Source organism: Neolamprologus brichardi, chromosome 9, assembly GCF_056152115.1.
Source record: "Neolamprologus brichardi isolate AB-2024 chromosome 9, ASM5615211v1, whole genome shotgun sequence".
Lineage (NCBI taxonomy): Eukaryota > Metazoa > Chordata > Actinopteri > Cichliformes > Cichlidae > Neolamprologus > Neolamprologus brichardi.
Genome location: NC_142112.1, coordinates 35,304,835 through 35,320,663, shown reverse-complemented (window position 1 = coordinate 35,320,663; position 15,829 = coordinate 35,304,835). Strand labels below are relative to the sequence as shown.

General features: G+C 40.0%; 1 protein-coding gene across 1 annotated transcript; it reads left to right on the top strand.

Moving 5' to 3' along the window:
* The first annotated feature begins 598 nt into the window (after nt 1–598).
* On the top strand, nt 599–14,654 carry LOC148101552 (uncharacterized). The gene is made up of 4 exons (XM_087845523.1): nt 599–699; nt 1,944–2,540; nt 12,318–12,914; nt 14,571–14,654. The coding sequence occupies exons 1-4, from the start codon at nt 682–684 to the stop codon at nt 14,652–14,654; spliced, it is 1,296 nt and encodes a 431-aa protein (XP_087701649.1). The 5' UTR covers nt 599–681.
* The last annotated feature ends 1,175 nt before the right edge of the window (nt 14,655–15,829 follow it).

The following is a 15,829-nucleotide window of genomic DNA, read 5'->3' as shown; positions in this document are numbered from 1 at the left end:
CTTGTGAAGTGGTGATCAGGTGTGGGCCCTGTTATTATGAATGGTTGGGGTGGGGGGTGGAACTGGGGGGCTGAAGGTGTGGAAAGTGTTGGGTGGGGGAGTAACAGGTTTGTCCCTGTTTGTGGAAACCACAGGAGGAGCTGTTCAGCCTGTTGCTGGGTGTGAATTGTTGATGGAGTCTTTAAACTTGTAGTTGCTGTTTTCCAGACTGAAGCAGAGTCGTTAGCTGAAAACTGGTTTTAGAGGTTCATTCAGGACACCTTCTCAGGCTCTTACAGCCTTACCTGTATCATAACAAAGTGTATAAACCCCAATCCACCTTTAACATGGTCCCTCTCCCAAACCTTCAAATAGGACTTTCTGGCCCTGTCATAGTAAAGGGCTGCTTAGAATATTAGAGCCAATGTCACAAAGTTCCTCCTGAAGTATAAGTGAGTGAGAGAGTTTCCTCACTTTGCAGCACAACACGTCTCACAAGATTTCTACAAGCAATCAGAGTGAAATTTGTACTTTGTGTTGTCAGATGAACATATGAGACACTTTGACTCTTCAGTGCAGTGTGGAGCCTAACAAAGATCTGTTTTGTGTCCCAGCTGATCAGCAGGAGGAGAAGAGTCTGACGGAGCAGCAGAGGAACATTTTCAGCCGTCTGGACTCAGCTGAGTCACTACAGAGGAAACAATGAGCTCAACACAGAAGGTGAGGAAAATATCACAGTTTCACCAAATAATCAGTCACGTCTAAAACTCTGATGCTCCCAACTTGTTAAATGACTGTGTTGTATATTATTATATATTATGTATTTTTAATTTATGTTTACAAACATTAAGAAGTCACAAGCAATTATTATTCTTCATTATTATTAGTAGTATTAATTACATTTTCAATTCAGTGTTACTTATACAGCACCAAATCACAACAACAGTCGCCTCAAGGTGCTTTGTATTGTAATGTGGATCCTACAATAATACATACAGAGAAAAACCCAACAATCATATGACCTCCTATGAGCAAGCACTTTGGCGACAGTGGGAAGGAAAAACTCCCTTTTAACAGGAAGGAGGAGAAAAACCCAAAATTAAATTGGAGACACTATAGTTACCGAAAGTTCTGGGCGGGTGGGCAGTGCCAAACATAGAAAATTATGTTCTTTCAATACAAGCGAGGATTCTTTCTCCCTGGATACATGAACATTCTGATGTACCATGGCTAAATATTGAGGAAGCATTATGTAAACTATCCTCACCTTTTAACTTTCTATGGAAATGCCTAAATTGAGATTCACAGAATCTACAGAAAATGCAAAATGTTGTGATCTATATCGTTGTCGGAACGATAAGTGTATTATATGGGGATATGAGACTTTGGTCATACTGCACAGCCCTACCCTCAAATGCCTTAAAAAAAACTAAAAAGCCTGTTTTATAATTGTAAGGATTACAATTAAAATATATATATATATATATATATATATATATATATATATATATATATATATAGTGTATATGTATATGTATGGAGTAAAAGTAAAAAATTCCTTAGGTTACAATCAGACTATGACATTTTCCTTCACTGAAACAAGCTAGTAACTGATACTTTTGATTTATTATCGTTTAATAAATTAGAAAATTATAAAAAATATATAAAACAGTGTGGACCTTACTACTCTGACTGTGTTAGCATGCTAGCATTACCATTAGTCTACAGCAGGAGGGATGGGCAGGATTTTAGAGCGTTTGAACAGTCATGAATTATTTTTAACACCAGGTTGGATGTAATGATTTAGAACTACCAGAAGGTGGGGATAAGAGACCTTTAAGGTGTTTGGTGCCACACTCCACCTTCAGGTTTAAAACTAGTGTTAATGGAGGGAGTTTGAAGGTTGAGTTTGTTCCACGACTGCATTTCACTCACTGCCTCTGTTTGTATCTCTGTCACTGCAGGACCAACATGGAGCGAGAAGTCAGCGCTCTCAGGAGGCCGACATACCTCACAGAAGAAAGAGAGAGAAACCATACAGCTGTGACGAGTGTGGGATGGGTTTTACTGTGAAGTCTACACTAAAACAGCATCAGGTCATCCACACTGGAGACAAACCGTTCAGCTGTGATTTGTGTGGAAAGTCTTTTTCCTGGAAAAGTTCCCTAAGAACACACAAACTCATACACAGTGGAGTTAAAGCGTACAGCTGTGATCAGTGTGGCAGAGCTTTTACTCAAAGAATCAGCTTACAGAATCATCTAGTTACCCACTCTGGAATTAAGGCATACAGCTGTGAGATTTGTGGGAAAATGTTCAACCACATAGAGAGCCGAAATATACACCTACGCATTCACACCAGACATGATGTGTACTGCTGTGATCAGTGTGGCAGACAGTGTACAACCAACAGGCAGTTACAACAACACATGTTTACCCACACTGAGGAGAGACCTTATAAATGTGACCTGTGTGAGAAGACTTTTAAAGCTCCACGTTACCTGAGACAACACCAACAGATCCACACCAGAAAGAGACTCTACAAGTGCAGTTACTGTGAGGTATGTATTTTTATTTTTATCTTGTTGCTTTAGCCTGACTGTTTGGAACAACTCTGCTCAATAAACTGTGTTAGCATGTTAGCAATTCTACTGTATGGAAAACTAGCTCTTAGTGATTATTCAGATTTTCATTTCAGTTATGATTTTTGTTTACACGATCATGAAAAACTAAAAGTGGTGAAAATTAATATGATGGTGTTATTTAATGTTCAGGCAGCTTCCTGGTATATAATGATATTGTTATTATTTCAGCATAAATGGCCTTTTGTTTACAGAGCCTGATTCCTCTGTCAGGAGTACATGGAATTAAATAAAACACAAATGAAAATAAGCACAAATCCAAAACTTTCAGTAATCTTCTCTTATGGTTAACAAAGTTTTATAATTATGTATTATTATAATTGCAGTGTCGTGGGCGTAGTAGTGTTTGTCTTGTGTCTCAGTCAGCTGAGTGTTATAACTGCACAGTTACAGTGTTCTTAATGCAGTATTAAATTAGTATTACTGTAGTGTTACATTAGTAGTTTAGCACTGTGTTGGTAACCTGCAAATATCAGCATAGTAGTACTTTAGTGTAACTCAGATGTTAATGTAATATTAAATAAGTTTTACTGTAGTATTATGGTGGTAGTATTGTAGTTATTGCAGCCCAGTAAACTGAGTGTGTTAACTGAAACAGTAAAATGTAATTGGACGTCTGCAGAGATGCTCTTTATTTCAGGCAACGTTCAGGATAAAAAAGTTGAAGGCCTGATTTACACTGTCTTTGTGTCTTTGTTTAGAAGCAGAGCGACACAGATGGATCCAGTTCTCAACCCTGTCATCACTGTGGTGGTGGGAAAGACTTTCGTTGTGACCTTTGTGGAAAAACTTTCAGTCACCAATACACCCTGAAAGTGCATCAACGTAAACACACTGGAGACAAACTAAAATACTGCAAAGAATGTGGGAGAAGCTTCACCAGATTAGTGGATTTAAAAGAGCATGAACTGATTCACAGTGGGGTTAAAAAGCACCTCTGTGATCAGTGTGGGTCACCCTTCACCACTGCAAGTGACCGTAAAAGACACAAACGAGTCCACACAGGAGAGAAACCATTTAAGTGCAGACACTGTGACAAAACCTTCTCACAATCAGGCAATCGTAACCTTCATGAACATGCACACATGGAAGGAAACTACAGCTGTGACCAGTGTGACAAGAGCTTCAGGAATCTCAGTTCATACTCTGAACACAAACGATCCCACGTTACTAATAAACTGTTTCACTGTTACCAATGTGCCAAAACATTCACCTCATTGTCTGCTTTGTACAAACATCAGCGTGATCACTCAGGGCTGAAATCACTCCCATCACAGTGAATCTTAAGAGACAGAAAGATCCTCTTCTGGTTTGAGGGTCAGACTTAAAACCCTTGAGATCAGGCTCCACAGAGTTCAGATGTAAAAATGTGATGAGGCAGCTGTGAATGAACATGTTCCTCTTGTGTACTGAGAAAAATTAAACAGGTGATGAATAAGATAACCATGTTAAACTGTGTTATAGACACGGATGCACCTAACTGCTACTCAGGTGCGCATGTGTTACAAAAATTACAAATGCGTATTGACAATTATGTTACCAAGCGCCTTTGCGTACTTGACCATCTCATTCAACCTGACACGTGTTGCTGCAGCTTCTTTGGTGTTTCGCCACCACCTAATAAACACCAACACCAGAGCCGAAGAAAAGACTTTTTTCAGAAAATTGGCTCCAAAGTGCCGTGGCTTGAAGCTAACAATGAGTGCACTGGAATGTAGTGCAAGTCATTGCTAATAAACAAGCAAGCTGAGAAGAAATGTCCACATTTATATTCTGAGAATATTATTATTGTAGTGGCTAGGAGTAAATGTCAGACGTGCATATCATTCACGTGAAGGGGGCACAGATCGTTCAGAGCATCACACCATCAGCTCGGAGTTAGGAGCCAAATTGCAGTCTGCCGAATTTTGGGGGATGCTTTCCGATGGATCTGTGGTCGTCGAGCAGGAAATCATTTACATTGTGTCTGTCCAGCAATGGAGAGTTTACCTCTGACTCTCTTGGACTGATTGAACTGGGTGCTGACCACACCGCGCAGGGATGGACTTGTGAGACTTCCTGAGGACACAGGCTTGGATGACTGGACAACAACGTTGGTCGCTGCGTGCACAAACGAGGCTGCTATCAACGTGGATATCTTCAATGGTGTTGTGCCAAAACTCCGGTAACTCGCTACAGTTGGAGACTCCCTTGTGCACATTCTGTGCACAGCACACACACTGGAGAATTGCTTAAAATCAGTTGATCACAAGGTTCCTTACTGTGAGACGTTTAATCGCTGTGTGGTCAAGCTGCTGCAGTTTTATTTGCAAAAAAAAAGTGGAGCAAAAAACAAAAATGCTACACTGAAGAAGCTGCGTGAAGAAAATGGGCTCCCCTTTGTAAAACTGGGTAAGTCTCTATACATGGAGGCATGAAGACCACCTGCCAGCCATTATAATGTAACTGGCTACAAGTGATAACAGTGACTTGTAGCATATCTGCAATAGAGCGTTTTCAATGCGTACTAAAAACCGTCTCCTGGGACTCACCTGAGTAGCTCACTAAAAAAGTTATGTGCACCCCTGGTTAGAGTCTGACAGCTGCTGGTAAGAATGACCTGCAGTAACGCTCCTTCCTACACTGTGGGTGTAAAAGTCTACTGCTGAACGAGCTGCTCAGTGCTTGTACCGTCTCATGCAGAGGTAGGAGGTGTTGTCCATGATGGATGTGAGCTTAGACCAGCAGTCCGTCATTTGTTTCGTACCAGGTCGCGAAAGTTGAGGCTCGGGCATGAAATTTATTGTTTTCAGGGTTTTTATCGTTAACTCGGTTTCCCTGCAACTTCTCCCGTGTGTTATGAATAAATTTCAAATATTTACATCTTACGATAACGACCAGAGAGCATTAAAGGGCAGAGAGGAGATTGTTACTCTCAATGTTGTTGGCGCATTTTCAGGAGGAGGCTGCTTTCCCGGTCTGGGAAAATATTTTTTGACAATAAACTGGTCCGTGGTACAAAAAAGGTTGGGGGCCAGACACCAAATACACAACAAACTCAAAACGCTGCGTCAAATGACCCAGAACCATGACAAGGACATCTATATTGTCTATATCTATACATAGTGTTGCAATGCTACGAAGGAACCGCAGTGTTTGGAGGAGTTAAGCATGCCAGCTAACATTAAAATTCTGATTCAAAAGTTTCCATTTAAACTGAGAGAAAAATGAAACAGGATCTTCAAGAGGACTGGCCAAAGAGCATGTTTCCCAGATTTTGGATAACAAATGGAGTTTCAGCTGTGCAAAGGGTCATAGCAAAATGTTTGTTCTGTAAAATGTATGGAGGAAAACCCAGCCAACAGTACAGCGCAGTATTGTAAAACGGTATGTAGTAGTGTTCACTTGCATGACAAGCAGAGCCATGCACCTTGAAGGGATTACTTTTTAGATACTGACTCATGTTTAATGCAACATCACAAAGTTATTGCTTGTCATGAAGTGAAAACCAGCTCCCCCTCCAGGACTATTTGACAAAAAAAGACTTTTTACTCCTAGAATAAGGTGGGAACAAATCCAGTACATTTCAGACCTCTCTGGAAACTGTGGATTTGAGAATATTTACCATTGCTACAAGAATGACAGAAATGGATAAAAAGGAAAAGTTGTTTTGTGCCTGGAGATGTTGTCATGGTTAGATCCCAATGTAAAAACCTCGAGGGTCTTGGGTATTCTTAAAAATTATAACAACTTTTCCAGATAAGAAAGGTCTGGTACGTGTAGTTCGTCTTCACACAAAAACAAACGTGATTGAAAAACCTGTAACAAAAATTACTTTTGTTATGTGAAGCTACAAACTGATGAACTAGATTACTGGTAGAATGATGTATGAATGAAACATGGTTTGCCCTCTTATGCATATTGTATTAATGTATAATGACTTATTATGGCTCCTTTAAGTTAAAAACCACTCCTGCATGTTTTAGTAATAAAATCTTTGATCAGCTTCATAAATTGTAACACTGCTCATTTTAAGTGTTTTTCATTTAGTGCAACAGCTGGATATTAAACTCATAATCAACATAAGCAGCAAACATAATATAGCCATGAGATGTGATTTGAGAAGTATTTTGTATATTGTGTAGGAAAAGCTGCACTGTACCGTAAAGCTGAGCATCACAGTCTGTGTCCAGCCAGAGACGTCTACCTCAGATAAAAATGACATATTAGATATAAAAAATAACTGAAATAACTGAAACTTTAATCCCAATGTAAAACAGAAAAAAGTTCCTCCATCCCTTTAACTGTGTTTTGTTCTGTACTGTGTCATAAATCTAGAGTGTGAACAAGAGTCTGATACATGAAAACACCCATTCAAAGGCATTGTGTAGTGCAGATTAGTGTGTGTTAGTCAGATGACTTCCAAACACAAATCTAAAGCAGGTTTTCCATCTATGAAAGTTCCTGTTCTGATGAGTCGAGAGAGAAAATTATTTCAGCTGCTAGTTCAATTCCAGCTTCTTTGGTTTTGTTGTTTAAGTCTTTTCAAGTTTCTATCAGTGCAGTTTGGGAATATTGGAAAAAAAATATTCGTTGACAGAAAAGAACCAGCGAGGAAAATCTGAGAATATCAGGAACAACGTGAGCGTTCAAAGCTGTCATAGAAAATGTTTTTAGTTTAGGGTCAAAAACATATATGAAAAAAATCTAAAGTAAACCATACTCATTAAACTCAACATATTATTACTGCTTTGAGAATTACATGGAAAAAAATAATAACAGACGACGGAAAACCTAAACTGGAAACAGCTAAACAAAGGATCAAGTGAAACATGGAGAACATAGCAAAAACCTGACAACCAGGAACAAGGAGCATGAGACAAACACTGAGGAGGAAATGCAGAGTGAAACACCGGGATGACAAACGGACGATCCGACAGGGAGCAGAAGGAAACACACAGCAAATATACACAAAGAGGACAATGAGAGGATGGAGAACAGGTGGGAACACAGCTTTGATTAATCAGACGTGACGAGGCGGGGAGCAGAGCTGAAGACATGATACAAGACACAGACTGTCAAAGTAAAAGAGGAAATACAAGACAGACACAGAGACGCAGTCTCAACACTGAGACATGGAAACATGAGAATAGGTGAGGTGAGCCGCAGGAAGAGAACAGAAACCAGGAACAATCAGAGTTGGGTCGAGTATCCAAAAATTGTACTCAAGTAAGAGTAGCATTACTTTAAAATATTATTACTCAAGTAAAAGTGAAAAGTAGTCGTCAAAAAAGTTACTCAAGTAAGAGTAAAAAAGTACTTGGCGAAAAGACTACTTAAGTAGCGAGTAACTGTTTGAAATGTCCGATTTATTTTTTAAATAAATGTTATCAGACAAACAAAAATAAATAAATATACAAATGTTACCATTTTCAAAAGGAATATATGTAAAAACATCAACAAAATAAGGCACAACAATTCTAATTTCCAGATTTTAGTTTTTCACAACATAAAGCTTGTTTCACCAATACCTACAGTAAATAATATAAATATATAAACAGTGCAAATAATTTCCAGTGACAAGATATGCTGTAAACTTTATATTCATTTTTGCTCCAAATGGCACAGCAGCCTCAGAGAAAACATTAGAACGAGGCATCTTCAACATATGTACATACAAGGCAGCTCAGTTTACCATAAATTGTATGGGTGTGCCTCTATTTCTGCATATTTAGCAAAAATGTGCCATTTCTTCACTCAGTGAGGTGATGGTTAAGCTTCAGCAGCAGTTTGCTCTCAAGGTTCTTTCTGTGAAGCTGTGACTGTTTAGCAGTGAACAGGAGTCCTGCATGACTAAGAAGTCCTTCACAAGCTCCAGATGCAGGAAGAGCTGTATTGACTTTGATTGACAGCTTCTTGATGTGAGGAAAGCCATGCAATAGATCCACACCTCCAGTGAATGGACATGAAATGTACCTCTCCAGCCCTGCTTCTGGCTTTCCTGACCCCATGGATCCACCATCTTCGTCAAATAGGCCGCTGTTTGTGCTGACCTCATCCAGCTCTGTGTCTAGTTGATGTCTAATGAAGTGGAGACCTGTGGAAAGATGTAAGGTTTTCAAAATAATTAGGTCTGGTCATTATAGTGCTGTATACACTGCCAAGCTGAAGATGTTTGTTTGGAGCTAGCCTCCAAAAGCTGGCCATACACTGGGCAACTTTTGGCCCATTTTGAGCCGAGTTTTCAGTTGCGCAACTGTTTTGGGGATCACCCTTAATCGTGTGTGCATCGTGTCGTATACATGGGGTAATGAAAAGCAGTTAACACCTCACGACCAGCTCACAATCATCAATCGTATGGTCACATGATAATCAAACCTGTTTGAAATCCTGTCGCCCCTCAACGCAGCCTCTCACACTGCGCATGCACAAACACAGAAATGAAAGAGAAAAGGTGGAGCAGCACGGCAGTGCAGCGTGTGATCTCGACACAAGAGATGGAGGCACAACTTGTAGGATGAGGCAAGCTCATCTGAGTACGTAAGCGTAGAGCTGCCACCCAGGCAAAAGAAAAATAGAGCTATATCATGTTATAACGTGAAAAGTTTATTGTTCTAGCAATATACCTTTCACGTTCGTACAATATAATATTTATATTGTACGAACGTGATAATTATGTATATTGTAATAACTTTTTACTTTCTACTTTTTAATAAGAAAAAAAATTGTTTCGGAGGATTTGAGGGTCGACGTTCCAGTTCACACTCCACACCAGTTGGTGGCGGTAATGCACCATTATGTTGTTTGACAACCGCCAATAAACGATGTAAAGAAGACGACGCGCCTTCCGGGATGACAGACGGAGCTATTTTTTCATCTAAAGCGAGTAAAAGAGTGAATTTGGATGATAAAACAAACGAAACCACTGTTTGGATCGATATCTGCATCGATCTGCCCACCCTTGTCTCCTGGATCGTAGCTGAGATCAGCGTGAACCACGTGGGTCTCTGCTCCCAGATCTGTTTCCTGTGTTTGGAAAAAGTTCCAGCTTCATCGCGGAGTTTCTCTCGGTTTGTGGGCTCATCTAAAGGTAAGCACCGAGCTAACTTTACTGTGAGTTCAGTTCATGTTGAGTTTAGCTCCTGAATGAGGTCTTCTGCTGCTCTCCTCGGTGTCTGTTCACAGTTTATTGTGAACACGTTGAGAGAAGAGTGAGAGAGTGTTTGGAGAAAAACACCAACTAATCATTAGCTCAGCATGCTGGGAGAAGTTGGAGCAGAAAAGTCTTTTCATTGTCCCTGCAGCTGTTTTTCTGCCTGCACCAAACCTCTACAGCCTCATTTCTATTTGAAGTGATAACAGGAAATGGACGAGAGTGATCTGCTGCAGTATCAGGGTCACAATAAACTTTATTGTCCAGCTGCTGTGGATGAACACATGAGAGGAAGTGAACTCCTACAAAGTGTCATTTTAATGAGTGTGGCTGCTGTAAAGTGATGCACAGGAAGATGTTAACAAAAACTAATGAAACAGAGATGAAAGTAAACAGTGTTCATATTTGAAAGCACAGAGAATAAAAATATATTGTGGTGGTTAATGTGCTGCTCTTGGTGATTTGGAAGAATCATGTTTTTAATCATGTTGTGGATTGAATGTTGGGTTTTATTTCATTTCATCTACAGAAGTTTTTCCCACCTGTGATCGGTCAGATTGATTTGTTGGGTTGACTTGAATCATGTGAAGGTTTAAAGCTGCACTTCCCCCAAAAAGAATAAAGTATAATATTGAAGAATGTAATAATGTCTTCCTGTGTCAAACACAGCTGCAGTGAAAGCAGGAAGGAAAGCACTGAAACCACTGATTTTGCATATTAATGCTCAAATAACTGACCTCCCAGCCCTTTGTTCCTTCAGTGGTGCTCTTTTCAGCCATTATGCAAATATAAAAGACCACCACCACCCTCTCCAATCCAGACTCAACGACCTCCATCACACCTCTCACCCCCCCCCCCCCCCCCTTCCTCCTCCCTGAAACTTAGAATACACACTGAGGATGTGAGCCAACTATTTCAGAAACAGAAGCCCAGGAAAGCCCCCGGACCAGACGGTGAATCACCCTCCTGCCTCAAAACCTGTGCTGAACAGCTGGCGATAGGTGTGGAAAGTGTGGTGTGGGGGAGTAACAGGTCTGTCCCTGTTTGTGGAAACCACAGGATGAGCTGTTCAGGCTGTTGCTGGGTGTGAATTGTTGATGGAGTCTTTAAACTTGTAGTTGCTGTTTTCCAGACTGAAGCAGAGTCGTTAGCTGAAAACTGGTTTTAGAGGTTCATTCAGGACACCTTCTCAGGCTCTTACAGCCTTACCTGTATCATAACAAAGTGTATAAACCCCAATCCACCTTTAACATGGTCCTTCTCCCAAACCTTCAAATAGGACTTTCTGGCCCTGTCATAGTAAAGGGCTGCTTAGAATATTAGAGCCAATGTCACAAAGTTCCTCCTGAAGTATAAGTGAGTGAGAGAGTTTCCTCACTTTGCAGCACAACACGTCTCACAAGATTTCTACAAGCAATCAGAGTGAAATTTGTACTTTGTGTTGTCAGATGAACATATGAGACACTTTGACTCTTCAGTGCAGTGTGGAGCCTAACAAAGATCTGTTTTGTGTCCCAGCTGATCAGCAGGAGGAGAAGAGTCTGACGGAGCAGCAGAGGAACATTTTCAGCCATCTGGACTCAGCTGAGTCACTACAGAGGAAACAATGAGCTCAACACAGAAGGTGAGGAAAATATCACAGTTTCAACAAATAATCAGTCACGTCTAAAACTCTCATACTCCCAACCTGTTATATGACTGTGTTGTATTTTATTATATATTATGTATTTTTCAATTATATTTACAAACATTAAGAAGTTACAAGCAATTATTATTCTTTATTATTAGTAGTAGTATTAATTACATTTTCAATTGAATTCAGTGTCACAACAACAGCTGCCTTATGAGCACCTGTAGTTGTTTAGTGCTGTGCAAGTGGGGGGTGGGGGGACCCCACCAGCCCATTTTAACCCCTGACTATGTCACACAGTTTTGCCTCTTTCATCTTCATCTTAGCTTTCATGTGTTACTGTTTAGGCTCAGATCGGTTTGATTTTTGATGCCTGCAGTGATGAAATATCTCCCCGCAAAAGCCTTAAACCAAAAGTAAAAAGCCTGTTTTGTAAATGTAAATTGTAGAAAATCTAGATATGTATGTGATATGTAGGGACTAAAAGTAAAAAATTCCTCAGGTTACAATCCGACTCTGACGTTCTCCTTCACTCAACCAAGCTAGTAACTGTTACATTGGATTTAATAATTTAGAAAATTATAAAAAAAAATATCTAATAGGAAACAGCAACGGGAAATATAAAGAAGTATTGAGCTGGTAAACATTTATTACTTTTCTGAGTGTGTTAGCATGCTAGTCTTAATATTAGTGTACAGCAGGAAGAATTGGCATGATTTTAGAGTGTTTGAACAGTCATGAATTATTTTTAGCACCAGGTTGGATGTAATGTGTTTCTACTACCAGCAGGTGGGGATAAGAGACCTTTAAGGTGTTTGGTGCCACACTCCACCTTCAGGTTTAAAACTAGTGTTAATGGAGGGAGTTTGAAGGTTGAGTTTGTTCCACGACTGCATTTCACTCACTGCCTCTGTTTGTATCTCTGTCACTGCAGGACCAACATGGAGCGAGAAGTCAGCGCTCTCAGGAGGCCGACAAACCTCACAGAAGAAAGAGAGAAAAAAAATACAGCTGTGATGAATGTGGAAAAGAGTTTACTAGGAAGGCTTCACTAAAACAGCATCAGGTCATCCACACTGGAGAGAGACCGTTCAGCTGTGACTTGTGTGGAAAGACTTTTTCCTTGAAGGATTCCCTAAAAAGACACCAAGTCATCCACAGTGGAGTTAAAGCGTACAGCTGTGATCAGTGTGGCAGAGCTTTTAGTCGCAGTAGCTACTTACAGAAGCATCTAGTTAACCACTCTGGAATTAAGGCATACGGCTGTGAGATTTGTGGAAAAACTTTCAGCCATATAGACAGCCGAAATATACACCTACGCATTCACACTGGACATGATGTGTACTGCTGTGATCAGTGTGGCAGACAGTGTACAACCAACACACAGTTACAACAACACATGTTGACCCACACTGAAGAACGACCTTATAAATGTGACCTGTGTGAGAAGACTTTTAAATCTCCACATTACCTGAGAGAACACCAACAGATCCACACCAGAAAGAGACTCTACAAGTGCAGCTACTGTGAGGTATGTATTTATATTTTTATCTGTGTTAACTAAAAATGTAATTGGACGTCTGCAGAGATGCTCTTTCTTTCAGGCAACGTTCAGGATAAATATGTTGAAGGACTGACTTACACTGTGTTTGTGTCTTTGTTTAGAAGCAGAGCGACACAGATGGATCCAGTTCTCAACCCTGTCATCACTGTGGTGGTGGGAAAGACTTTCGTTGTGATCTTTGTGGAAAAACTTTCAGTCGACAAGAAACCCTAAAAATACATCAACGTAGACACAGTGGAGACAAACTGAAATACTGCAAAGAATGTGGGAGAAGCTTCACCACACCAAGTGAGTTAAAACGACATGAACTGATTCACAGTGGGGTTAAAAAGCACCTCTGTGATCAGTGTGGGTCATCCTTCACCACTACAAGTAACCTTAAAAAACACAAACGAGTCCACACAGGAGAGAAACCATACAAGTGCAGACACTGTGACAAAAGCTTCTCACACTCATATGGTCGTAACAAGCATGAACGTACACACATGGAAGGAAACTACAGCTGTGACAAGAGCTTCAGGAATCTCAGTTCATACTCTGAACACAAACGATCCCACATTACTAATAAACTGTTTCACTGTTACCAATGTGCCAAAACATTCACCTCATTATCTGCTCTGTGCAAACATCAGCGTGATCACTCAGGGCTGAAATCACTCCCATCACAGTGAAACAGAAGAGACAGAAAAATCCTCTGGTTTCAGTGTCAGACTTAAAACCCTTGAGATCAGGCTCCACAGAGTTCAGATCGAATCTCCTGTAAAGATCTGATGAAAATGTTCCACTGGATGGATGGATGTATAATCTCTTTTTCTGAATGTTGCTCTCTTCCTGTTTCTGCGAGTGCTGACTGCACAGATGTAATATAGATCCATGTCACTGTTTAGAAGTATCAGAGAACTGCTGATGCTGTAAAGCTGCTGCTCAGTCTGATGGGCTGTTGTGTTGTTATTGGTGATGCTGGATGAAGGGCTGGTGGACCAGGTGAGCTCAGGTTGTGGGTAGATCCCGTCTGAGCTGCAGGTGATCCTTTGTCCTACTTGTTGGAGATTAACTTTAAAGACTTGAGCTGGAAAAAAAACTAAGAATAAAAAAACAAAAGAAAAATATATTTCTAAAGAACTCAGAAAGAGATTTTCTTGTCACAATTTTCCTTTTCTGAAAATTGAATCTGAATCTCAGACCACAGTAAAATATAACATTTGTCTTAGTGTTTTGACAAAGCATTTCTAAATACAGATAATGATTAATGATGTAACATGTCATGTTTTCTTTATGTATTTGAAGTGTTATAAAAATGACTCTGGATCAGTCCTGGTGTCACAGACAGGCCTCGGGGCTTCAAACCTCAGAAAGTCCCTTTGGCTCTCAGCTGAATTCCTCTGACACACTTTAACAACTATAAGTCAAAGGTCAGAGGTCATATGATTTGGGAATGTCAATGCTGAATAACCACATCACTGATTAGGTATTGTAGTAACAACTCAGACTATTATAATTATTTAGTTAATAATATGGGTTCAAGATGTTGTTTGTGGTTCAATTTCTTGCGTAGGTTGTAAATGTGGCAGCTTTAGTCTTTCCTCTCTTTTTAAAAAGAGTTTTGTTACCGTCCACATTCAGGATGATGAACATTTCACTGATGGTGCTGGTGTGGCACTGGTATCTCCCCTCATCCTGAATGTTCACCTCTTTCAGCTGGAGTGAGGCGTTTCCTCTGGAGACCTGATCCTTGGAAAGTGAAGTCCTACTTCTGACTTAATATACCATCGAGCAGTTATATAAACATGAATCTATCCACCGAGCTCCTCCTCGTCTGCTGTGCATCCGTGTTCAGCAGCCTTTCATCTGTATCTCAGGTTTTGTATATTAAATAGTACCTGCTTCTGGGGTTCGACATGTTTCAGTTGTCTTATTTTACGTATATAATTAAGATGTTGTGAATAAGTATTTCAGTTGTATCCCGTAGTTGTTTGCTTGACATCGAGCTTTATCCAAGGAAAAGATTTAGCCATCCTTATTCAGATTTAGCCATCCTTATATTTTGCTTGTTTCATTTTATTGTATTTTTGCACAACGCTGTTGCTTGTGAAGCTCGCACACAAGAATTTCACTCGCATGTAATGTACCCGTGTACCTGCACATGTGATGTGACAACTTGATACTTGAAATCATTGTTCTTCCATTGTTAACCTGCAAAGAAACGTGTAGCTGTTGGCATGATGACATTGTATATAATTTGTATTATTTCTTTATCTTGTCAAGATCCATGTCATGATTGTAAATTGTTTAAGCTGTACATTACTTTGTTTGTTTTTTGTGGTCAACGTTTTGGTGCTTTTATTTTGAAAGTCACGTTCGCTTACAAGTTGCACTAGTTTCCTCTTTGGATAGAAAGAAGAAAAACACCTGTAAGCGCGCAGAAAGGATGGTTTTTATTGAAAGACATGTTAAGTGGACTTTAACTACACACGGTTAAACGGTTAAAGGAAACCTCAGAAGAACGGCGGCTAATTCCCGTTTTGCAGCATGCAGCCAACGAGGTATTTATTTATTTGTCGTGTTGTTGTACAGTGTTTTTACTGCTGTGTCTTACGCTGAGTTTTATTTTGTTAATGCTGTATAGTTTTCACGGTGGCTTTGGAGAGAAGTCTTCAAATAAACCAGTGACAGAAAACCACTTGCGTCTCCCTGTGCTTCGAGGGAATTATAGTGAAAACGCGTGCTGCCATCATTGCGTTGCATAAAAATGGCTAAACAGGCAAGAATATTGTGGCTACTAAGATTGCATCTAAATCAACAATTTATAGGATCATCAAGAACTTCAAAGAAAGACATTCAATTCTTGATATGAAGGCTTCAGGGCGTCCAAGAAAGTCCAG